Here is a 25366-nt window from a genome sequence, read left to right as displayed (position 1 = left end):
ATTCAACGCGAACTTTTAGGAGAATTTCGCAGAAAACAGTCTTAACTCATGTATGATTCAGCAAAAATTTCCAGTGTTCCAGACGGGCAATTTTACTCATAACATGGGGATGGTGACCTGAATTTTATCTAGGAATGTGTCTGGTTCAGGCAGCTGACCTGAATTGGAATGTTTAGCGATGATGATGGCATGGTTGGCATGACGACGACTGGAAAGAGCTCTTTGGAACTCTGACAAGTACAGATCCCCATCTTTACAGATCTTCAGATCCACTGCATTTATTGGCTTCACAAACTGATGCTCATGGACAGAATAGTTAAAATAAGTTTATGTTAAGACTTCAGAGTTGTGCTGAAGTAGTTGTCCCCTGATAGAAGGAAACTCTTAGGGTGTGGCCAAATAAAGATGCTAGCTTGGTTATGTTATTGCACATTTGCAGTGCAGGTGCGGCCGTGCGGTATGTCAACTTCTGCACAGGGTGATGTTTAGCGGCTTAATTTCACATCTAGCTCAAGGGAAAAGATAACAATAAGAACAGATCTGATGCCTGCAAGTGACTACTTTTTTAATGTCAGCAGGAGCGCAAGCCAATGATTTTACAGTGCAACGAACTGCCAGAACATGAATCCTGAGCAGGAGCTGGAAATATGTACAGTGCTTTTTCACAAAGAAATATGTAGAGTACATTATACTCTTGAATATTCAAAGGACAAAATTACACGATGGCCAAAGGTACAAGTGGGTCACGAAACTCCTGAGTCTAAAGTAAAGAGTCCCGGTCTAGTAATATTCTGCGTCTTCAGTCATTTGTATGGAAACATGAAAATTCTGCTGTCAGTAATCAAAGTCCTCAGGGATCAAATGTTCAATGAGCAGTCAGGAGTGCACACTGCCTCCGTCAGTTCAGCATGTTTATGTGGATCGTGTAGTTGAGGTAATACAGAAGCGTTCAAAGTATTCGAGTCCACGAATGCACATAATGCTTTCCAGATTGGGACTATCATCTTAGCTGGTGGATTCAAGTTCTGCAAAGTAAGATCTTTCAGACCATTGCATACAGTGCACTTGAGAACTTACTGAAAGCAAGCAACATTTACCTTGAAAACAAGCATGAGGCCATATTCGTCTCGTAGAAGCAGTGCCAAGCTCCAGTAGCAAGTGAAAGGGGTCACACACTCGTTCAGCACCGGTCTTAGAATCTTGCCAGTGGGCACAAATTTGCGATGAACTCTTCCACTATGATATGAGTTTCATGTTAAGAAGAAGAAAAATATGAAACCTCTATTTTTGTAGCTTATAGCTTATAATCCATCTAAAATATATAAATGCCGCAAGCCTCCAAGTCTAAGCTGATCACTTCAGCTAAAGAAAATGAATAAATCCATTTCAGGGCTCAGTCCTATCAAAGATAAGTACTAACAAGAAAGATGTGTCTACATTTCTTTCTGTTAAGAAAAGGGAACACTTATTTCCTTTATCTTTATGAAGCATTTGCTTCCTTCTATCTTTTCATAATTGTTCAGGTTCTCTTGGAATAGCATTCGACGAGCAATAAATACTGAAAGCATGAATAAATTTGAAAGCACCCATGTTGAATTCCAGACTGGTTCCTCCATACCTCCAAAAGTGTTGCTCTAATTGAACCCCAAAAGTCGGCATGATCACCAACGACTCTGCACAAAATTAAACTATATATCTAATAAGGAGCAAGTAATTTCACTTTTCCATATTCATCATGGATGCTGAGAAACAAGAATCGTCATTCCTTTTTGCAACCTTAGGCTCTGTTTGGAACTTTGGACATTGCATTTTCCAAAAACCATAGTATTAAGATACTACAGTTTTTAAAACCAAAGCCATGCAACACCACAGTATTTCAAAACTAGAGTTTTTCTTAATTTTAGAAAACAATGATGTGTTTGTCTAATTGTAGTATTGGTGGCAGTATTTCATAATTTAAGAGAGGTCGTTAGAATATTCCTATATAGGTAACGGGCATTTTCTGGACTATATACTCCATGTAAGAGTTGAGCTGACGTGTTCCATTACTAATCTGAACATTCTTCTTGATTGGATTAAACTTCTCTATGTGGTAGTTATTCTGTATCATTAAGATTTTGATCTTCGATCCTCTTTGTTATCATCATTCAAACTAACTGTATCTTCAGTTAGTTACGATCACTCATCATAGATGTACAGACCCTGAACTCATGGTACTTGTATCTAGACCAGGGGCTAAGCATTGATTGGAACCAAATTAATCAAATAATTAAAATGATACGGAAAAAAGGAAAAAATAGACAGGATGAGGAAAGCATGCACAGCAGAACGAGAGAAGATGCCAATACAGCAGAACGGCGAAATGGTATAAAATGGAGTACACAACAAAAACTACGCACACACCATGAGCACCAGTTCTGTCTAGAAAAAAAGCTCTAGGTGAGGTTTTCTGAACTCCAAAAATACTTTATCAATACTGTAGATTCCAAAACTGCAAAATTTGTGACATCCAAACACCTCTTTGCATTTCAATACCAAGGTATTTTGTAAAACCGTGTATTTCTCTAATAGTCTACTCCTAAAATACATTGAATCCAAACAGAGCCTTAAGCTGACATTAACTACAAGGCATTCATTAGAGCACAGAGAAACATAGTACGGAACAGAACCTCTGTACCCACCTTTCTTCACAGGATCACATTGCAACCATTTTGCAATTACACCAGCAAAGGAAATACTCCAAAGGGAACCAAGGCCTAAAGTCTCCTGCAACAATGAAAACCATGACTCAATTAAAATAGTGCAATCAGCAGCACACCTAATGTTTTTATTTACCAATTGAATCTTGATAAGCAAGTAACAAAAATAAAGCATCACTAACAAGAAACATGGCAAGTGTAATAAGGTTGTTCTTCAGGCCTAAATTGCTGCACTGTTTCAAATCTGAACCTATATTTCTAAGAAACTCAGGAAAAGAATGGAGTTCAGCAACATATCTGCACAACTGACTTATTTCAATTGAGTTGTGTTTTTCATTACTAAACAGGCCCCTGGAATAGAGCTAACTGAAAATTAACAGTCACAGCGACAGCCTGGAGTGGTATTTCAAGAAAAAATACCTTTGACAATAGGATGCGGCAAACAGTCATGAGAAGGCAGATTGTGCCGACATAATACAGAAGAATTCTGAATCTGCTCTTCTTGACCACGATATCATGGATATCAACTCCCCCCTCACAACGATGCTTATAGGTGTACATTCCATCAGATATCCCTTGTGCTAGCTGCTCCATGGTTAAATAGTCCAAGCTCCTTGTAGAGCTCCCATCTTTAGTCTTCCCATGCTTAATCAAACATTCAGCTTTGTGCATCCTTGGTTGATATAGCAACTGAGATAATTTTAATTCCTTTACCTAAAAAAAAGCTTAATAAAACGTATCCGCCAAAACATCCTAGTGAGTTTTATATTTCTCCCCATACAAAAATAAACGAATACTACGAATGCAGAGAAAACATCGCTGCCCGTGCAGTTGCCAAACTGGAAAGGCAAGAAAACCTATATCTGACCAGACAGACTCGCTTCTAATATTACCATTAACAACTAATTGGCGGCGGAAAAAGAAGGCGAGATCCAATCGCTATGCCGCAGTTGCGCTTCTATAAATCTCTCCAACCAAATCGCCTCCAGGTAAATGGAACATACAGAAATTAGAACAGAAATGAGTGCGGGCGGTTTGCTAGGTACCTGAGAGTGAAATCCAAGGGGGGTGGCGGCACAGGAGGAGAGGGAGGGCAAATGCCACTCGGTGGCGAGAGGCGAGTGGCGAGACGGGCTTTGGGTTAGTTTGGAGGAAGGAGAAGTAGCTGACGGATGCGATGTCACCATGGCTGTGGTTCTATCCATCAGGACCGTCGATTCGTGAGCTATTTGCGCGGAAACCCTCGATAAGGGTGAAATTACAGTTTTTCTTTTTTCCGTCGTTGTACTGTTTTTTTTTTGGGTAACTGAGAGTAAGTTATATCTTCCCACCTGTTTTACCTACTTATACTAGTCATGTCTAGACTCTAGAGTTCTGTTAGAACTTGCGAGTTCAATCACTACAAGCCTTCAGCCCTTCAGTTTATTCAACACAGACTATGAAACGGCATGAGATTAGCCAAAGCAATCAATTTTGTCTGGGGGGAAACCCTACAACAATCCAATCAGGTTGTGCTACACCAATCACAGCTGTCTCCGTCCCCATTTGGAGCTTTACGTCAATCAAATAAACGTGCTCTACTTTACAACGATTTAACAATTTGCAACAAATAGCACACTCTACGGCGACGGAACTAATGTTTCAGACTACAATTCCGAATGGGTAAAATCATTCAGCAATTCCTGGTCACAGCGTGCAGCAGAAATCCACAGCTGCTTCACATTGTCCCAATGCGTTTCTTCTTCCTCCATTCCCACGGTTTCTCAGGATCTGGTGATGTCCACAATCCTGTCCGGCTCACCCGCGCCTGATTCTCCCACTGAAAATGCCCATTCATCAGGATTCAGGAACTTCATGCATATGGTTGCAGAAATGTCCAGAGCATGCTCTTCTCAGTCAAGTGGAATGGAGCTGTCCTTTGCGTCATATTGGGCAGTAAAAGAGTACTTGTTACCTTGCTGAGCTCCATCCGATGATCATAAGCAGTATAGTACCATGCAAGCCCTTTCTCTAGCATGTGTTCCTATTGCAAAAAGAAATGATAAAATTAATTCATTCCGGTGTCTGAATGTTGCTGAGGATTAAAGCTACAAGTGATCTGTGCTGAGGCGATGTAACATTTCCTCGCAGAATTTACATCAAAAGCTTATAAATGATTTGGTTCCAGTGCTCACACATTCCATTCTTCAACTTCACTGTGTTTCATTTCTTTTCGTATAAGACAACCAGAACAAGGTAAGTGGGGTGTTGTAAGCTATGTAGTATAAAACTACAAGAGTAGAGTAGGTACCTTCAAGAAAAGACAGAGCAAAGGGAGCAACAGCTCATCCACTACATTGATAGCTTACCACTGCTAGATTTCTAGAAGGAACTGTAAAGGCACATCAGTGTAGTTTCTTACCTGCACGGAAACCCCATTGCAGTCAACATCTCCAACTAATCGACCGTATCGGTCACTGTCATATATGGAAATCTTAAGCTTTTTCGCTGCACCAGCCTCACTAGCTCCTCTTTTGCCTCTTTGCCATAAGGCATCAAGCTCTCTGGTGCATCGACCCCTCTGCATTGCAGTTTGTAGTATTGTAACTACCGTCCAAATTAGAAACAAGCCCTTGAGCATTGATGCGAGAACAAGAAGTAGGGGCAAACCTTAGCCTAATCCGGTACTTCTTTGCGAGAACATGTTCGCCTCTCATGTTAGGAACCTGCCTACACCCAGAACTCAAAGGCGTCAGAACTCTCATCATAAAAGGATTGCCTACGTGATAGTTGTGATTTTTTAAAAATGACCTATATCCTGCATCCAGTATGATCTTCTGCAAAGCATCGGCTCGCTGGTAGTTCTTGGTCACTCGTGCCTTGGTCCGCTCAATGACTGCTTTATGCACTTCCTGGGGCACATTACCAGACTCTGGATGATTGGCAATGTTAACATACACGGTAATTGTGTCACCGTCAGTTACAGCCTTAGCATCCACCTAAGAAACCAGTGTGTGCATTTGTCAGCAACTTGCCTTTACCAATACGCCAAAGGATATACAAAGAGAGAGGACATCTTACAGGAAGAGTGTGCAGCTCATACTTGATCCCTTGAGGTTTGCAAGAAACAGATGTCAACGAAATGCACCAAAAAGAGCAAAGACAGAGCTCCTCCGGCAATTCAAGTTACCAATATAAGGATAGCACCAATTAAAATAGCTGGAACCATAACACATTGACAGCATTTCTACAGATGATGGATCTACCATGCTAGCAACCTTGAAGAAACAATTAGCAACGAATGCATCCGAACTAAAAATGGGAAGCCATGTACGAGTTTATTGCAGATTCATTGGCTATTACTCAATTTATGCTAAGTTGAGTGCCTAGGAACATCAAGCTCACGAACCAAGCACAATGAATTTCGGAAGAAGTCATGTTACACTCTTCGCCAACAGAACGGAGCAGCGTGCTACACAAACACAATTGGTTGTGATTCTTTTTCGAGAATAAACAGGAAAGCTGCAGAAGAAATTAGTCTCTGTTGGAGCTCCTACAGTCCTACGACGCTAACCGTCACCGTCAGAGACGTTCACCAGTTAAGTAGTGCGGATTCGGGAGCAAGCAACGAATGAATCAATACCTTTGGGGCTAGGGTGCGACCAACGCTCGCAAGAAGGGCAATGGCGCCAATGCAGTACACAAGCACCAGAGACGGCGGCGCGCTCTTCCCAGCGACGCTTGTACGGACGTGGAACGACCCCCTTCTCTCTCGGCAATGCTCGGGAGAGGCGCTCATGTCGCGGGGCATCTGCGGCACCTGGCAATGGCCGGAAGCTGGGGACTTGGCGCGGAGGCGGCAAGGCCAGCGCCGTGCGGGAGCTCGGCGGCGGGATTGGCCGGAACTGGCGGCGGCGTTACCCGGCAGCGGCGAGTCCTCTTCTCTGGGCCATGTGAGGCCGGTCACTGTGTGGCCCACGTCGTGCACGTCGGGCCTCCGGCCTGCAAGGCAAGAGCCTTCTCTTGGGCTCTCGCAGGTGTGATGGGCTTCCGGAATTCAGGTGAAGGAAGGGGCTTCCTGTTCAAACAGAGGAAGCCCTTTAAATCTCAGCCCAGCTCTCCGGAGCCCGCCCACGGCCCGCCGCCGCGTCGGCCGGATCTCGGCGGTGGTTATATATCTCCCGCGTAATAAATTACGCGTGAAGAATATTTCGGGTGGTCCGCTTTTATCTGGTCCAACAAACTATTTCGGCCTATTAAGTCTGATCATTATTTTTTATGTTAAAGTCTGATCATTGGGACTACTTAGATGCGACTTTAGGTGCATGCACGTATATGTACGTATAGTTAGTATGTTAACATATATATGCGACTACTAGATGTCGTTTCTACTGCATGCCTACAGATGTCTAAGGACTACTACTCCTTTTTATTTCCTCTTTGTCTTTTTTCTTTTCTTTATCTCAACTTTTGACTAGTCTATCATTTCTTTACTTAATTGGTATCATGCATTCTTTTTTCATCTCATTTATTTTGTTTTTCTTTCCTTTTTCCTTTTAATTATTTTTTCATTTTTATTGGCATCCATAAAAAGTAAGTGATTAATTCCATCATATTTAGTTTTCGTTTTCTTTCATGAAGTTTTTGTTTTATCCTATTTTCTTTTCTATTTATTTTTTTCCTTTTCCCATAGCTACTTTTTATTTTTTTTCTCTTATAATCATTGTACGATTTTTTTCTCCTGTTTATAATTCATGGCATGCACCTTTATTTCTTATAATTGAATCTAAATAAATTAAATAATTTATTATTTTTATGTGCTTATATAATTTGTTCTAGGCGTACAAATCTTTATTCCTTTAGTTCATACAATCTGTTCTTTGTGTATAGATTTTTATTAATGATTTTATACAAATTATTGTATGTGTATACATATTTATTTTGTGGGTTCATACAATTTATTCTAAATCTTTGTTCTACGAGTTCATATAATTTGTATTAGATATATATATATATATATATATATATATATATATATATATATATTAGTTCGTTTAATTAGTTATAGTTGTACAGATCTTTGTTCTGTGAGTTTATATAATTTATTTGAGGTGTATAATTATTTTGTTCGATGATTTCATATTAATTCTTCTAAGTATACAGATAGTATAAAAATATTAAAACTTGATAGAAATATTTTTAAAAAATTATCTAAATATGATAAAGTGTAGTCTTGTTTTTTAAGATATTATCATAAGAAATACAATAGTGCAATCAAAATTTAATTTAGATACTTGATTTGGGATATGTGGGTTTTTTAAATTATATGAAACCATTGGAACAAGATGACATGAGCTAGTTTATTTTATTCTCCGATTGCTTGCTGGTCAACTCTCTCATGCTCTTTACTTGCATGCATATGTTTCACGCTTGGTCCCGATTCAAAACAGAAAAAGGTCCAGTAAGAATAATTATTGGACCTGCGATTCATGTGACAACTCCAAATTTCATCACCTTCAGTGATGTATCACCTCACCTCGTGATCTCCCCAAACATCGACGGCTCTCGATTCAAACTACCTTTCTGATCGGATCAGAACCGATAGAGAGCCTCCCCGCCTAATTTAAAGAGAATAAGAGGTGAGGTGTACAATTCCAAACAACCAAAACTGAAGCGAGGGATGCCCTAGATCTTGGCAATCTCCTCCTCCGATTGATCCTTTGCGGTGGCGCATTACGAGATGGAGTCCATGCCCACCGAGGATCTCAGTCTGCTGGCGGTGGTCGCGTCATCCTTTCCGCTACTGGTGTACGATCACAGCGGCGCGCCGGACATCAGGCAGACCGTGCTCTAGGTCACCAACGGGTCCATCGGCGCCCTCCAAGTCCTCGAGATGTGCAGCCACACGTGCTTGGAGACTCCGCACGGCCTAGTGCTTGTGGTAGACACTGTTTCCTTCTTGTGCTAATTGTGGAACCCGCATACTAGGGAGAAGATCGCATTGCTGGCGATGGACAATGTGTTGTCAGAGAGTTGCCGATGCTTGCTCTCTTACACCGTCTCTTCTCCGATCTACGTCGTCCTCATCTACGCCTTTGGGCAACCAGAGCTGTTGTTCAGCCAAGTTAGAGGAGGAGGAGGCACGTGGGTCACCTAGTCTTACGACATGGGCCTCTTTGAAATCTCGGGGAGACACATCGCCCACAACAAGATGTACATCCACAGCATGGCCGCACTGCAGGGAAAGTTCTACTTCTTCGAGTCACCAAATGTGCTAGGAACTTTCAGTATTGCTCGCGTTCCAGAGCCGCATCTGGAGCTTGCTACCTTTCACACAGTCACGCCTAGGCTTATCAGCGATGCGCCGCATGTTGTTACCTTGTCTTGCTGGAATCCTACAAGGAGTTGTTTCTCATCTGCCTTTTCTACCAGTGTTGCAACTTCAAGCGCCTCGAGGAGGTCGGAGCCTATAGTATATGGACTTCTCCAAGCAATGGTTCCTGTTATCCCGTAAAACTATTTCTGTTTGAAAATCATTGATAGAATGGTGCCTTTTGTGCTGAGTTTGCCCCCTATTGAATAATAATCTTTATGTGGTTCGAGTCTTTATTAGGTTAATAGGGCAATGCACAATAACTCTTTTATGCAAAGTAAGTTATTATCACAATTCATGCACCAATGTAATGCTATTATGTCATGTTTAGTTAAAATAATATCTCTCCTTGCATAGATACTATCCAATTCTACTTATATATTTCATGTATATTTCCCTTTTCCTTATTTTTCTGTGTATGCTAACCTACTACATTCCACTATTTTCATTTATATGCAGTGTCATGGCTATTTTTGTAGCATGAAGGTTTCAGGTATGGGAACTAGAACTACAATATTATGTGTTGTATGTTGTATATCTTAGATTTTTAGCGCTTGCAGGACTTTGGATACATTAAATCTAAAGAAAGTCTCTATCCAATTTCTTTTCCTTCCGCTAAAGGATTTATGTTTAGCTCCATGTTTTTTTCCCTTGTTCTTACGTATGTTTGAACTCTATTGGTGGAAGATCTGCTACCCATAACATTCCAGGTGATGGTTTCTGATGATTCAGGGAGACAATTCTAGCTCCACTGATAAGCTGATGCTACTTCAGGATCAACTTGAAATATGATGGGATAGCTGGGTGCTCTAGTCTTGTACAATAACTTGAGCAGCTTCTAAATTTAAGCCTTTAAATTTGAAGTTTGTTGACACCGTTTTTTGGCACGTGTCAAGTTCGGCATCGGAAAGAAATAGAAGAGCCGTTGTGGAATGGAGGAGGAAAATCGGCCGATTCAAATGACTGAGAAGAGACGGATGGGGACCGGCCGATAGGGTTGCCGATTGGAGGCTTCCCGTGTGCCCGTAGAGCTGCTCGATAAGCAAATTTCTTTTATGGTGTAAACAGCCTGTATGGGTAATACAAGGCTCCTCGATAAGCAAATTTCATCAGCAAATGTGGATTGGATTTGCTATCCATAATATTTTTTAGGGTAAATCAGATCCATAATTTATCATAGCAACACAAGCATCGGTCAAAGGTATATGATCAGACAACAAAGGCATTCAGTTATTCTATCCATGCTCAACAAGAAGACTTCCAAATCCCAAACAATACATTATACAGGCTTCAGGTTTCTCTACTCCTAACAAATCTCCGTATGACCATACAATATGCAATTAGGAATCACGGTAGCCGATTGCTCCTTGCTGTACGGATCTCCCCGTGTACACAGACAAACACTGCACAATCTACGATACGATGGTGCTCAGTTTAACGGTTCTGTGCTAGCTGCTCATGGCTACAATACATTTTACATGACACACTGCAGCCCGAGGCCCGTTCAATGTTCATGCCGTCCCGTTGCGCTTGTCCCTCCGCCACTCCCATGGTTTCTGCGGCTTCGAGGACGCCCACAGGCCCTTCCGGCCAGCCTGTGCTTGTTTCTCCCACTGGTAGGGGGAAAAAGACATTTAATTTTTAGATAACTTGAGTAGATGGTTGCAGAGAAATTCAGTCTTGGGAATATCTTTTTTTTTCTTCTGAATCGATCAATTAGTACTTGCTTACCTTGGCCAGCTCCGGGCGTTGGTCATAGGCGGTGTAGTGCCATGCAAATCCTTTCTTCAGCATTTGCTCCTACACATGAAGCAAGATGAAAATTTGATTACATCTCCCTTGAAGAAATTAGTGCTCACCATTAAGAGCAAGACTGCTTCAGATTTTTAGTACAGCACGCCCATTGCTGTGAGCTGAGATGTCCTCAGCTTATAACTCTTCATTGCATAGTGCAGAAGCCAAAAATAAAAAAGAGACTATAATTCTATCACAAGACTTGCTACAGCTGCTAGCGAGCTGCCCTAAATTGCAAGAGCCAATGGAAGTTGGCTGTGCAAGCCAACGGCACATGGTGCAAAATGCTGTACTTTGCAAGCCTTCCAAATATTCTAGTCTCAGCCAAAACCTATCTACAGGATGTGCCTGTAAGTCCAAACTGTGCAATCTTACCTGCACGAATACGCCGTCGCAGTAGATGTCTCCGACGCATCTGCCGTACCGGTCCTCGTCGTACACGTAGACCTTCAGGCTCTTTCCCTGGACAAGCTTCAGCAGCGCCTCTTTGGCCTCCTTGCCGTACGGCATCGCGCTCTCCGGCGCGTCGATGCCCCTGCACACAAGCATATTCAACTCTCGCTGCATCAGGTTTAACAGAAGGGATCAAGGCACATGTTCCTGATAGTTGGTCAGCTTTTACGCATAGCACAAACCTTAGCCTGATCCTGTACTTCTTGGCGAGCACCTCTTCGCCTCTCGCGTTAGGGACTGGCCTGCATTGCAGAGATGTCAAAATTTAGCTGTCAGAACCTGAGCCATAAGAAAGATGTCTTCTCGAGAAAAAAAATGGTAGCTGAAAGAAGCCACCTGCTACTATGGTAGATAGAAAGATGATCGATGTGAAGTTCAACAAACCTGTATCCTGCGTCCACTATGACCTTCTGCAGCGCGTCGGCCTTCTGGTAGTTCTTGGCGGCCCGCGCCTTGGCCCGCTCCGCCGCCGCCTTCTGCACCTCGCGGGGCACGCTGCCAGACTCCCGTGGGTCGGCCGTGTCGACGTACACGTTGATGGTGTCGCCGTCGGCCACAGACTTGGGGTCAATCTGATAAACCGGCAAGAACACTCGTTAGCCCGGATGCACGACCATGGAAAGATTCAGGAAACGGCTGATGGGAAATGGAGCCGGCCGACGGAGTCTTACGGGGAGCGTGTGCAGCTCGAACTTGGCGCCCTGGGGTTTGGGCGGCGGGTGAGCAGGAGCAGCGGGAGCGCCTGCTGCCGCGTTCGGATGTGGCAGGCCGTAGAATGCCAAGAAGCCCTGGACGAACACAAGCAGAATCCGGTGTTGGGTCATTGACCGTACATCACCATCGTAGTTTGGGGCAACGGATGCAGTTTGGAAGCTGAGGTACCTCGACATCTGCTTTCTGGTGGTTCTTGAGCGTCTGCACAACGAAGCGCGCGGCTTCCTCGGGCGTCTTCGGCGTCGGCCGGGCTTTCTTCCATGCCACCAGCAGCTTCTTGTACCTTACATTTGCGCAAGCAATTTTAGCATGGCAGCATTTTACAATCTGAACAAGATGTTGGTGATTGCTCAAAAAAATTGTTGGTGCTCGTACGTTACGCTGCAGTGCTAGTTCATCATGATGAACACTGAACTCCTGGCCTAGTGCTCGCCACTGCAAGCATTTATTCAGTTTAACTGCTATGGTAATAATGTAATTACACCCTACTAGTAGTAGTACAAATACTACTTTCTCCGCGTGTCCTGCCCACACTTGCCATCCAAGGGAGCACTGAATGATACACACTCCGGTCACCAAATTCAAAGGAAGGCTAATTCCATACCGCCACTAAACTTTGCATTATTTTTCAAGAAAGCGTCGCTTTCATAGCTCCACTCGTCGAATCCCTCACCGCCACGACAGCGTCGTATGCAGGTCGGAGCAATCAAGAAAGGAGGAGAAACGAATAGAAAATCGAGCGTAGTCCAGTTACCAATTCGCTTGCGCTTTCTTGGAGGAGACGACGTGCCGGCTCAGCCCGTCCGGAACCTGAGAAATCCCACCCGCAGAGCGCCCCCAAAATAACGAAACTGTTAGCTCATACTCGGCAGAGCTAGTAATCGGAATTCTCAGCTGGGCTGCTCACCTGCGAGTTGGCCCCGAAGCTGAGGATGTCGCGGCCGAGCGCGGCGACGGCGGGGTGCGCGCCGTGGAGCCCGTGCTCCGACGAGGGCGCGCACAGGCCGCACAGGAACCGGTATATGCTGTTCCCCATGGCCGCCTCCTGCTACCGCCGCCTAGCTGGCACGCTCGCTCGCTCACAGGCGCGGCACGACGACGAATTCGAAGACGGGATCTCGGCGCGGCGCGGGGTGTGCTTCCGGCTTGCGCTCGCTCTCTCTCTCTCTCTCTCTCTCCCCACCCGGAAATCCGCCCCGGGATTTGAAAACCTCTGCGGCGGTTTTGTCTGTCCGTGGGTTGTGTGTGGATCTGCGCCGCGGCCGTTGCGACCTGCGAAGCCGTTCCGGGATGGAAATGGAATCGCGGCGCTCGCTTCACGAGGAGGAGAAAGTGAACGGGAAGAGGGAGCCAGGAGCCCAGGATGGGAAGGAAAAGCTGTTGCAGCTGACCTGTCCATCCGAAGCGAGGTTTGCTACGTGGGGTTGCGCCATTGGCTGGCGGCGGCGCCCGGGCCGGTGGGGGCGACCGGCCACGCCGGATCCGGTGCGGGTTTGGATGGGGCGCTCACGTGTGCTCGATGACGCTGATTGCGAACTACGTCTGCGTGTGCAGCCCAGGGCGTCGGCAGCTCCCTCCTTCCCCACGACTTCCGAATGCTTTCGCTGGCATTTCGTAGCTACTCCAGGTGGCACAGCGTGCGATGGGCATGGGCTCCGGGCGGAGCCCAGCCAGGGTCATACTGGCCTCCGACCCCTCTTGCTAATTATAAATTTTTAAAGAGTTTAGCATATATGTGTTCTATGGCATGCTAATTTTGGATAGCTGGATGCATATGTTACATCTATTAACTCAGCTAATAGAATCTGTGAAATATTTTGCCAATTCCTGTCGCGCTCCGCCACTAGCGATGGATAACGACGGTTTGGGTAGGTACTTGTACTACTTCTACGATTGTGCCGGCGCCACCTCCAGTGAAGTAGCAATACACCAATCATTGGATGTGGGTGGTGTCCGACATCCTTGCAAGTGCGAGTTTGTTAAAAGAAAAAAGGGTCCGTCAAGGACACGAGTTTCAGGGGGGTGACACGACTCGCAACGTGAACCGAACAATGCTACGGTCATCGGGCGGTTCAGCGAACTCCAATTCTCCAAAGTTGCTGAAGTAACCTGCTGCAAGCTGCATCGTGCATCATGACCGGAAAATCATAGCTCCTGCGACGCCTACTCTTCCCTGCACGGAAATCCTCCCCGGGATCTGAAAACCTGTGCGGTGGTTTGGTCTGCCGTCTCGTCCGTGATGGTCTCCACGTACGCTGCTGCGCTGCGGCCGTTCTGAAGCCGCAGGAGCGCTCGCGCTCCACGAGCAAGTGACGCGGGGGGGGGGGTGGGGGGGAGGTGGGGGGGTGCGGGAAGCAAAGCTGTTGCTGGCTTGCAGTCGCAGCTGACCTCTATGGTTAGTTTTGTTCCTTTCTGGTAAAACAAAAAAAAAAGGAGAGAACCTTTGACGCGTGAGTGGTGGGCCTGCAAAATGATTGGTATCGGCCTTGGGCCTCTGTGCCGGCAGCATTGCTTCCACAAATAACTTGGGCCTCGAAGAAAGAGGAAAACAGCATTTATGCAATGTATGGGCGGCCATGTTAAAGAAAGTTGGGTGTGACAACGTAGGCGTCGTCGGCCCAATGATCCTCTTCTTTTTTTGAAACTGAGCGGCCCAATGATCACGAGGTCCGGCTTGGCCCGGGAATGCCTCCACTGTATGTATTCCACCATGGTCCACAGGAGAAACCTTCTCAAAGAAGCCAGTGTTGTTGTGTCACGGCTCGTTGTACGGTCCGAGACAACATCAGATCAACATTGGTATCAGAGACGATCGATCCGAGGGATTTGTGCAGGAGCAACAGGCAGAGCCAGTGGCCGGATTGCTTCAAAACTAGTGATGGCTGGAGTGGTGCCCACCAACTGTTTGATGAAATGCCCAATAGCAGATTCGAAGACTGGAGGCCACCAAACCGTATCCTGGAGGTCACCATCCACAAGGTTTTCTATCCTATTACTGAATCTCTGCTTCATCAAGTGTTCGGTACATTTGGAGTCGTGGAGCAGGTGCTTGTGTTTGGGGGAACAGATAAGGTGTTGGCTCGAGTTGTGTTTGAATCCAAGCATGTTGCAGCAGAAGCTTTCGGGGAGTTCCACGGTCGGCGTGTGTATACTGGTTGTTGTCAGCTGGACATCAAGTGGGGGTTATATCAGGACTACGACAACGCCAACTCGGATGTTAGCTGCTTTGGCACTACTGTGAAATTGTCTTCTACCATTGCCATGGAGCACATACCCGACGCCAGCACTGTTGTTGCAGCTGCGATGGCCACCAATGCTGCTCCTGGTTGCATCGATGTCAAGCTACCCGATACCTGTTTGACACTGGGTCTCGATGTTGGCACCGGTGTATTTCCGCTCATTGAAATTGTTTGTGAGGACTTGAACTCCGAGAAGCTATTTGTTGATACTGCTGCAACTGGAGGACAGGCGGAAGCTCTTGTTATTGCAGAAGCACGCAATAACATCGACTTCTCTATCCTGGATGTCATGGACCATGTCGTCGTTGACGAGCTCCAGGAGCCTACTATTTAGATGATCACCAAAGATATGGTACTAGTCCCCAGCCTCGCTGTCACCATCTGGAGCCCCACGACCGCGAGTTTGCCATCTCTAGTGGATGATAACGTTAACCTATGCCTACTTCATGCATTGGGCGAAACACATGAGGGTACTGCTCTTAACTTCTTCAATCCAGATGATATCAATTATGATAATATAGTTTAATGGGACATGCTAAGGACTTGCATTGAGTGGCAACCATGGCCACCACCGATCCCATTGGAGAGTAGTTGTGCTCTTCGTGCAACGCTGTCATTCACTTCTCATGAGCTTGCTGTTGGAAGGTGTTACAGTTTGCTAAGGAAGCCTCCATGGCCACCTCCAGTTCAAAGCAATTTCAGATTTTTGCTTGCTGGCATGTCACGGTCCTTGGAATGCATGAGGCTGACATTTCTAAGGTTAGTCGAGCTTGAACCATGGCCACCGCTGCCTGAGTTCACAATAAATGAAGTGACCTTGTATACTTGTTTGCAAGCGCTCTTCCTGATCCTACTTCAAGTGACAAGGCAGCGGAAAGCATACAGAGCTACCACTATCACGGAGGCAAATGGGAAGATAACTCATGCTGTTATCGGAGCACCTTTGAAGAACAATGACCTGATATCGATGAGACTTTTTAAGATGCTTCCAGAACAAAATTTTGAAAGGAAGCCACAGAAAGATCAGGTTTCGATGGATGCAAGGGATCTCATCACTAGACATTCACCTATTGCTGCTGCTAGTAAGTTGTTTCACGACCAAGAATCAATGATGATTGGGAACATTGAATTTTGGCCGTCACGAGTGTGGCATGGGCAAGTGAAGCTTATGTCTGGAAGTTTATTGGTTTGTGGAATTTTCAGTCACTTCAATCTGCTTCTAGTCAATGGAGAAGACATTGATTCATTATGGAGAAAAAGTATAAACAACACACATAGAAAACTCGTGTTTCTATATGCTGCTATTCTGCATAAAGTCTTGTCATTTGTGTTGGCACTAATGATTACCAAGAATCAGCAGTTTTCATGGGATCCAGGAGGAGTATATTACACTGAAAGACAAAGAACTAGAACTAATGATATGCTTTGCATATGTGTCTTCTTTCTTGAGGTCCGCACATGTGTTACTTAAATTCTGTGGATAGTCAGTAAGCTAATGCAAGATCATTCTAAAGACTTAGTTATGACATACTTCTCTAGCCATAGCTCTTGTGCAATCTTGCAGCTTTCAGTGGACCAAGTCAGAGGTGGAAGAAACTTGTTGTACAATATGTTCCAATCACAAAGATTTTTCCAGACAGCTGAAAGAAATTGCCGGTCCTCCTCTATAGCAAAGATTCATTATATTTTCAGATATTGCATTTATTTTGGAAACCTGACAGATCAGAACTTCTATATCGGCTTGAGGCAAGCCGAAGCTTAAGGAGGGAGGAATGTCAGGGGGTTACCATGATTGGGCTATTCACTATGTGGGCTATGGGCCATGGCAGTGAGAGTTGCTGGGCCGAGCAAGTGATGGAGGCAAGCAGTATAAAAGGAGAGCAATGCAACAGAGAGAGGCATCGATGATTATTCAGAAACAACTACTACTCTTCTTCGTCATCCTCTGATTACTCTCTCCCTCCTCAAGATTCCAGTGTATCTCTGATTCCTTCCAGTACCTAGAACTTGCTGATCTCCTCCCGTCTCCCCTGCTTTGCTGCCTTTCCCGAACTTTGTTCTTCTTATATTGTATTGGATCAAGTTATCAGTGCTTCATTATATTTGTTCATGTTCATGGTGGTGTTGAGTGGTTGCTAACAGAAACCTTCTCAAAGAAGCCAGTGTTGTTGTGTCACGGCTCGTTGTACGGCTAGCCGGCTGTATGGTCCGTCGAAGTGGACTCTACTGGACTCCGGTCCTGTACTGTTGTGTCACCTGTCGCTGACATGTGGGCCTATGTCGCATCGGTTTGGTAACTGTGCTTTTACTCTCTGCGGCTCTGCTCTCCGCTCAGTCACCAAGGCGGAGACAACGCAGTTACCCAAAAGCCCCTCCTCGAACCGAGCTTGCTTTTGCAGCTCCTCCTCCCCACTTTTTCTCGAGCGAAAAAAGGGTCTGATCTTTGAGCAAACTGCAAACCCCACGGCTGCTATGCTGATCGCGAGCGCGGGGGTGAAGATCATGGAGTCGCAGCTCCTGTGGGAGTTCATCGCGTTCCTCAAGGCCCGGTGGTCCGCGCGCTCCCGCGTCGACCAGCGCCGCCGCCGCCTGCGCCAGCTCGTGGCCATGGTCCGCGCCGTCGCCGACGCCGCCGAGTGCCGCGCCGCCGTCCGCGACGGCTCCCTCTCCGCCTGGCTCCACGTGCTCCGGGCCGAGGCGCTGCGCGGGCAGCAGGTCCTCGAGGCCCCCGGCTGCGACGCCGCCGCCATCGCGGGCTCCGCCAGGCACTTCCTCGCGGGCCTCAGGGCGCTGCTCGCGTGCAGCGCGGAGGTGGACCGCCTCACGGACGCCGTCGAGGAGCTCGAGCGCCTCGCGGGGCCCGGCGGGGACCTCGACATGTTCGTCAAGGTGCTCCGCCTCGACACCGCCCGCGCCGACGAGATGGAGGTCGACGGCGCTCCGGACCTCCGGGAAGAAGGGAGCAGCAGCAGGGCCAGCTCGGTCGCCGCCGGGCTCCCCGCCCCGTGGGGCAAGAGGAAGCGCGCCGCCTGCAGCTCCGGCGCTGACGGGGGCTCGGCGTCGCGCGGCCAGGTCGACAACGCGGTCCAGCTGCCGAAGCGCCGGGTGCTCGCGTGGATGCGGCCTCACCAGTGGCTCCCTGCCGGCTTCGGCGGGCTCTTCGCCGCGCCCCGCGAGCTGCCGGTGTCTCGCTCGCACCGCGCCCGGGTGGTGGCGAAGGCGATGTCGAGGGTCCGCCGCCGCATCGGCAAGCCGACGAGGCGCCGGCAGCAGCATCAGCAAAGCCTCGGCCAGCACCTGTCGCGGATTTCCCTGTGATGGGCCAGGTTTTGCTCCTGCATTTTGGTAGCGGAGTGAGGATCCCCCTGCAATCTGAGGGTTTCGGTTGATGCAAGTAGTAGCTAGTTCTTCCTCCTCGAGCTTAGTTAGAATCCGTGAGCCACCTAGAGTTGTTCGACGATTAACTTGTGATTTCGTCGGCTGGAAGCTGGAGTAGTGATTTCAGCCTAGTATACTGATCCTGCATTTCTACTATAGATAGGATTCCTCCAATCCTCCTGCAATCTGAGAGTTGCAGTGGATGCAAATCACTAGACTTGCCTACTAGTTCCTCCTCCAACTTAGAATCCGTGAGCCCTCCAAAGTTCTTCGACTCGACTTGTGATTTTGTCAGCTGAAGCTGCACCTGTGGTTTAAGTTTACTGCTGATCCTACTATTGACCGACATGGAGGTTAATGTCGAGATGCTCTTGATGTAGCGCGGTTGTTTATGCCGTCCGGGACTCCGGGTGACATGCCTCGTCGTTGAACTGGTCCCGCGACAACGGTTTCGGAAAACGAACAAAGCGCACGCCGGCTGCGGATTCAGATCCACTGAATTCGCTGCTTTTGACATTCCCTGCAGTCACTAACATCTCCACCGTACTTCTTCTATCCTATGGACCATACGGTGCTTTGTACAAATTGGGCCGCGGCCTACTAAAACAATGACTTATATGGTAGGAAAAAGTACCGGGAAGGGAACTTTTACCGCTTTTTTGCCAGCAGCTACGAACAGATCTAGCAGTCACTAAATCTCCACCGTTTCATACTGATCTAGGGCCTGTTTAGTTCCATCCGCAAAAACGCAAAAAAGCTGTAAACGCAAAGATGCTAAAGGAATCTTACTAATTTGAAGTATTAAATGAAGTCTATTTACAAAACTTTTTGCATGGATGGGTTGTAAATCGCGAGACGAATCTAATGAGCCTACTTAATCCATGTTTTGCAACAGTGATGCTACAGTAACCATCCGCTAATTATTGCTTAATCATGGATTAATTAGCATCATTAGATTCGTCTCGTGATTTACAACCCATCCATGCAAAAAGTTTTGTAAATAGACTTCATTTAGTACTTCAAATTAGTAAGATTCTTTTGCTACAGTGAAATTTTGCAAAAATGCAAAATGAACTAAACAGGCCCCTAAGAATCCTGCTGGTGTGCTACTATTTAAAATTTAAGTACACAACACATCTAGCAGGCCGGAACAAACTAGTTAGCAGGCCGGAACAGACTAGTTGGCCCAAAGCACACCGTGCTTATACAGGAAAAGGAAAAAAGAGAGCAGGAGCAGACTAGTTGGCCCAAAGCACACCGTGCTTATACAGGAAAAGGAAAAAAGAGAGCAGAGATGTTTAATATAACAAAACATAAGCCACACGGTCCAACTAATTCAACCATGAAATAAAATCTTACAAATATTCTCCATACAAAATATTTCTGAATTCCTTATCATAACACGTTGTTCTAAATCACCCTCTCAAAAGTTAAAATATTTCTTCAGCGCATAGGTCATTAGTCATGGGTACCTGCGGAGTTAAGGCATGGTAAGAGCTTTTTTTTAAAAAAAGAATTTAATTTTGTATTTGAACTTATAAAGAAGATTACCGTCAAAAGTTCAGTATGGTCCATAGGATAGAAGAAGCATGGTGGCAGTGGATCTGAATCCCACGCCTGCAGGCCTGCCTGCGCCTCGTCCGAGGCTTTGCGAGGAACGGTGCGTGCCTGACAACCCATAGGGCCATAGTCATCCTCGCGCTGCCTGCTTTTGCCTATACCAGGTGTGAACGCTGAGGCTGTGGGCGACCCCGGTCAGCTACCAACCCTTCCAGTCTTCACCTCCTCCACTCACTACTGCGACCGTCGCCTTCGTGAATCGTGAATTCGTGATGCAAGTGCTCAGCGAGATTGTTTTAAAAAAAAGAAGTGCTCAGCGAGTCAAGAGTCCAAGCATAGAAGGAGAACCCGCCATCCGCGCCACTACATCGAGTACTACTGGACCATATGGCCGGAGACGGTACCCCAGCCCGGCCCAATCGAAGCCGCGAGGCCTGCCTCCTCCTAGCTGACGAGCTGGGCTTTTGCGTGGCCGTATTTTACTTTTTTTGGACAGAGGATTTGCTCAACCAACTTGCTCCAATTCATCATTTTTTAAAAAAAAAAAACTGATTGCTGTCGAATTTGGTCAAGATTGTTAACAGACGTTAGGATTTAAGAAAGCAACAGCCCGTTTGTGCTCGCGCTAATGATGCGTGTCCTCACTATTAGCGCCCAAATCAAATCATTGCGCGGAATCTCGAAGGGGCGATCGAACTAACATTATTCCGCGCACCTGCAGTGCGGTGCTATGATCGGGATTGGTGGTGGATCCTCCTTTTGTTTATATGAAATAAAATTCGCAGACGAAAATGACACGTCGGTACAATATACTGAAGCTTTATATACAAGTTCAGGTTTTGAATTGATACAAACTTTTGGTATGTCTCTAAATAGTTCCTTCGAGAGAAAATTGCAGGAACGCTCTTCACTCTTCACCCGAAACGGAAAAGGAAATTACAAAAGATGTTCAAAAATCGATGCAAGAAGATCAACTCGCGACGTTTGAATTTACACTTTGAACGACACAGCAAGCAACCAACCCAGAGACGGCACGGACGAAAATTTACACAGGAGAAGGAAATGGGAACCACGGCATCGCCCGATCACACCACGCGCGCGCGGACAGCTGCGACTCAGAGGTCCTCGGCGATGCAGGCGAGGTGCGGCTGCCACGGCGCGGCGTGGCTGCCGGTGCTCATGCGCCTCCGGTGCTGCTGCGCGGCCGTCCTCTTCTGCGCCGGCGCCTTCTCCGGCGGCGACGCGCCGGCGAGCCCCAGCTGCCGGTCGCTCACGACGACGCTGCCTTCCGACTTGCTGCGCACGTGCCGGGTCGGCGTGCCGCCGCCGCTCTTCTTGGCGTCGGGCACGGAGGCCGCCGGGATGAGGAAGTAGATCTCCCCGCGCTCGAGCTCCGAGTCCGGCGACACGATGAGGATCCGCCGCACCACCCCCTGCGGCGACGAGCAGGGCCTGCTGAGCACGTGGTTGGGGTGCGCCGCCAGCACCTCCCCGGCCGACACGGCGCGGCCGTACTCGTCGACGCGGCCGCTGAGGTGCACGATCCGCACCAGGTCCAGCGCGCCGCAGGGGAGCACGCACGCCAGGCAGCACCGCAGGCTATTGCCCATGCTGCTAGCCGATCGACGCCGACGTGATCCCGCGACGCCCGCGCGCCGGCTTCCTCCTCCCGAGGCCTCCGTCTCCTCCACCTCCTCGTCCTCCAGTCCTCCTCTCTCTTTCTCTTCACTGTGGCGATGTGGCCAGCACGTATATATAGTGGAGGACAAAGAAGAGGGCCAGGAAGAAATTAACAAAGGTGATCGGCATTAACAGTTTGGTGAGGGGACAGTGGAGATGGGAACTCACCACCCATCTTATCTAGACTCTGAACCCTGAACCGCATCCAATTTCATCAAGGGGGAGGCATATATAATTAATGATAATTATATGTCTTTTCGCGCGGATTAATTATAACTTAATTAGTGCCCATGTTCTGATGATGATTTTCTTTTCTTTTTCTCTTTTGGAGCTAGCGGATGCGCCAATGATTCGCACACGGCACACTCATGCGCACAGCCATGCCGCCCTGCTGGAGCTTGGCTGTGCTGTATCCTTCCTCCCCTTCCCTCACTAGAGAGCTTACCAGGTCTGCATTATTTAGGGGCATTTTAAGTAGGATTTTTTTACCAGTAGTTCTGAAGTTGTGATGGATGTTTGGTTTGGTACGTACGTGCATATGCATGCTCCAAAACGAACCCGGCCGTGCAACGTCTTTTTCATGGGGAGAGAGGGAGGTGATCACATTTCAAAAAATAATAAAAAATAAAAAATAATGAGGAGAGGGTGGATGGGGTTGGGGTTGGGGTCAAGGCCGGCGACCACTTCTGTTGGATCATTGGAGTAGCTAGGTACTAGCTCCGAAGCTGATCTATAATTGTGCTGGAACTAATCGCGTGATTAGCCTCCCGCTCGATACATCTCGAGCCAAGCTGGACGGAAATTATTGTGCAGGGTTGGTTGGCCAAGCTGCTTAGCTAGCTAGCTAGCTAGGTTGCTTGCTCTCTGGTCAACCCGGCTGGGGCTTCGGCGCGTGCTCGCTGTGGGCTGCCACCGTGGACCTGCTAGATTGCGTTACCGGACAAATTAATTATGTCGATCGTTCGTTTTGGTATAGAATTATTACAGATCGACAGGACTAACAACTATTAGGGCTGGAGCTGCGTTGAATGCATGTGAATGTTTTGGACACTGACAGAAAAGGGCCTCGCGATGTTCACCAACTTCCTGGGTTCGATTCGAAGCGTCCTTGAGCTTGTTCTTCGCCTAATCCAACGGTCCGTCAGCTGCGGTAAGCATACAGTTTGGCTGCACGAAGTAACAAGTTGTAGTGCTGGAGTACGACGAGGGAACTCGCTACTCTCTTTGTTACCGTACATGGGTACATTTGCACGTGGAGCCCGCACGTGGGAGCTTTCCGCGGGAACAGCGATCGATCGAGGGAGTGGAGATGCCCCGTCGGCCGATCCGATCCGTCGCGGCCGCCCATCACGACACGTGGCCCCGCGTCCACGCGGGCGCTGTCACCACCCGTCCATCTCGATTCGACGGGCCGGTGCACCGAACACGTTCCCGAGTTCTCTCCTTCGCGAATCATGATCCGGAGGACTCCCCACCCATGTCCCACGGTAGGAGAACGGCCGACGACGACGTCACGACGACGGGGCGCACGTGTGTGCGTGAGCGCGTCGAGCGACGACCACTTGCGCCCAGCCCCTTGATGATGGGCCACAGCCACATACACCATTTTGCGCTGAACCCAAAAGTTCACCGGGCTCTTAGTTGGGCCATCTAGATGTCCGAAGCGGCCCAAAAGGATAGAGGTCTACCAAGGTCCAAACCAAAACCGGTCGCCGACTCGCCGTGCTCCCGGGTCCCGACACGGCGAAGCTCCGCCCCTGCGGCCCTGCCTGGCTGCCTCTGCCCTCCGTCTCGTTTCGCCAGATCGCAGAAAGGCGGCAGCCAGTTAGCTGGCTTCCATGACTCACCTTGCCGTTCTTGGCTGCTCGCACGCCTTGCGTCTTCATGAGGGTAGCCATTTCTGGAGCGGTTGTTCGTTCCTCGATGGAGACGCGATCGGCCGGCCGCCTGTTGTGCTATTTACCTCGGCGCCTGCTTTCGCGAGTGCTCGCTCGATCATCTCGTCTCTTTCGGCCGCTTGATGCGTCAGGTGCTGGGCCTTTTCTGCCTCTCTCTCGGCGGGTATTTACTCCGGCGGAGTCATTGCCATCGACGGGTCGAGAGAGAAGCAGCTCGGGTGGGTAGCCACAAGGACGTAGCACAGGAGTGAAGAACCTTGCTAGCTAGGTAACCTACTAGCACGAGCGTGAACGGCCGGGATCGTCCATGGGCGACGGCGACCACGGCCGCTGCGGCGCGTGCTGCCTCTGCTGCTGCATCTGCTGCGCCAAGGCCATCTGCAACTGGTACGCGTTCCTCGCCGGGTTGGCGCTCACCGCCGTCCTCGTCGCGGCGTTCGGCGTCGCCCTCCCCGTCCGTGCCGCCGTCACCGACGCCTCGCTGGCCCGCCTCGACCTCGTCGGCGACGGCCCCCGCAATGGCACCGCCGCCGTCTCCCTCGCGTACAACCTCTCCCTCACCGTCATGCTCCGGAACCGGAACTGGGCGATGCGAGCGGAGCTCGCGGCCCCGCTCGACACCGAGCTCCGCTTCGCGGGGCGGCGGTTCGGGGGCGCCCGCCTGGCTGCCGCGGGGAGGAGGATCGCGCCACGGGGGGCGGAGGAGCTCCGCGTGCTGGCCGCGGGGAGGCTGATTGGGGGCGGAGGCGGCGACGCGGCAGAGGAGCTCGCGAGGGAGCGCTCCGCGGGGGTGTTCGAGCTCGAGCTGAGGCTCGCCGGGGAGGTCAGGTACCGCCCGGTGCACGTCGGGCGGAGCAGGAGGCTGGATGTGACGTGCCCGGTGAAGATGATGATGATGGCGCCGGCGCCGCCGACCGCGCCGCGGGGGACGACGCACTTGATGGTGTTCGACAAGATCGTCACGTGCTATTAACTAGATAGCAGAAAGCACCACACAACTAGCAGTAGTCAACTAACACGTACTCTTGCGTAGCTGCATTGGAGGAAGCGTATTAGAAAGGCATGACCGGATCTGCATGAACAGAAAAATCTATCTGCACGAACAAACCAACCTAGCATGGATTCAGATGCATTTGTAATTAGGAAAAAGTATATTTTTTATCCCTCAAGTATTGCAAAAGTGTGACATTCATCCCTCATATTTCATTTGGTGCAAATCAACCCCTTAACTAAGTAAACGGTTCATTTATTATCCTCATCTTATTTTAACAATAGTTTAGTATCATATAATATTAGTTTAGATTGTAAAATTATCTTACTGATCATTGCTTAGCCACGTCTAATCTTGAGCCAATCACAATAATAGTTCGATGTGAATCGATTCCGTTAATTTTTTCGACAAATTTTTTATGGGTACCCAATTTAGAGGATTTACTGATTTTTTTAGAATTATATATTCAACTCAGCGTATTACATTGCTAAGCATGGATTACAATGGTCATGTGGCATAAAATGGCATTAGATGGCACTAAACTATTGTTAAACTAAGATGTGGATGATAAATGCACCAATTTGGTTAGTTAATGGGTTGATTTGCAC

The 25366-nt window shown here is 48.0% G+C and overlaps 5 protein-coding genes and 1 pseudogene across 7 annotated transcripts; 2 read left to right on the top strand and 4 right to left on the bottom strand.

The window, feature by feature from the left end:
* Positions 1-658: 658 nt before the first annotated feature.
* Positions 659-3895, bottom strand: LOC112893894. Of its 3 annotated transcripts, none has more exons than XM_025961418.1 (6): positions 3746-3895; positions 3120-3413; positions 2682-2766; positions 1619-1673; positions 1098-1236; positions 659-1025 (listed from the first exon to the last, which is right to left on the bottom strand). In XM_025961418.1, the coding sequence occupies exons 1-6, from the start codon at positions 3884-3886 to the stop codon at positions 858-860; spliced, it is 882 nt and encodes a 293-aa protein (XP_025817203.1). In that variant the 5' UTR covers positions 3887-3895; the 3' UTR covers positions 659-857. The 3 variants fall into 3 exon arrangements, with proteins under 3 accessions (XP_025817203.1, XP_025817204.1, XP_025817205.1); XM_025961419.1 differs by having other exon boundaries at positions 659-1009; XM_025961420.1 differs by having other exon boundaries at positions 3120-3424; positions 3746-3846.
* A 303-nt stretch (positions 3896-4198) lies between these two features.
* Positions 4199-6489, bottom strand: LOC112892838 (annotated as a pseudogene).
* A 3766-nt stretch (positions 6490-10255) lies between these two features.
* On the bottom strand, positions 10256-13383 carry LOC112893893 (probable staphylococcal-like nuclease CAN1). Its single transcript, XM_025961417.1, has 9 exons — positions 12920-13383; positions 12767-12822; positions 12181-12295; positions 11970-12086; positions 11683-11870; positions 11481-11540; positions 11221-11380; positions 10783-10851; positions 10256-10664 (listed from the first exon to the last, which is right to left on the bottom strand). The coding sequence occupies exons 1-9, from the start codon at positions 13046-13048 to the stop codon at positions 10563-10565; spliced, it is 996 nt and encodes a 331-aa protein (XP_025817202.1). The 5' UTR covers positions 13049-13383; the 3' UTR covers positions 10256-10562.
* A 4227-nt stretch (positions 13384-17610) lies between these two features.
* Positions 17611-18977, top strand: LOC112895538. The gene has a single exon (XM_025963503.1). It carries the CDS (start codon positions 17724-17726, stop codon positions 18567-18569), a length of 846 nt encoding a protein of 281 aa, XP_025819288.1. The 5' UTR covers positions 17611-17723; the 3' UTR covers positions 18570-18977.
* A 2178-nt stretch (positions 18978-21155) lies between these two features.
* Positions 21156-21999, bottom strand: LOC112895102. The gene has a single exon (XM_025962980.1). It carries the CDS (start codon positions 21797-21799, stop codon positions 21305-21307), a length of 495 nt encoding a protein of 164 aa, XP_025818765.1. The 5' UTR covers positions 21800-21999; the 3' UTR covers positions 21156-21304.
* A 2075-nt stretch (positions 22000-24074) lies between these two features.
* Positions 24075-24740, top strand: LOC112892836. The gene has a single exon (XM_025959948.1). It carries the CDS (start codon positions 24075-24077, stop codon positions 24738-24740), a length of 666 nt encoding a protein of 221 aa, XP_025815733.1.
* The last annotated feature ends 626 nt before the right edge of the window (positions 24741-25366 follow it).

The sequence above is a fragment of the Panicum hallii genome, chromosome 5 (genome assembly GCF_002211085.1).
Source record: "Panicum hallii strain FIL2 chromosome 5, PHallii_v3.1, whole genome shotgun sequence".
NCBI lineage: Eukaryota > Viridiplantae > Streptophyta > Magnoliopsida > Poales > Poaceae > Panicum > Panicum hallii.
Note: the sequence above shows the minus strand (reverse complement) of the source record. Positions and strands in the feature narration are given on the sequence as shown.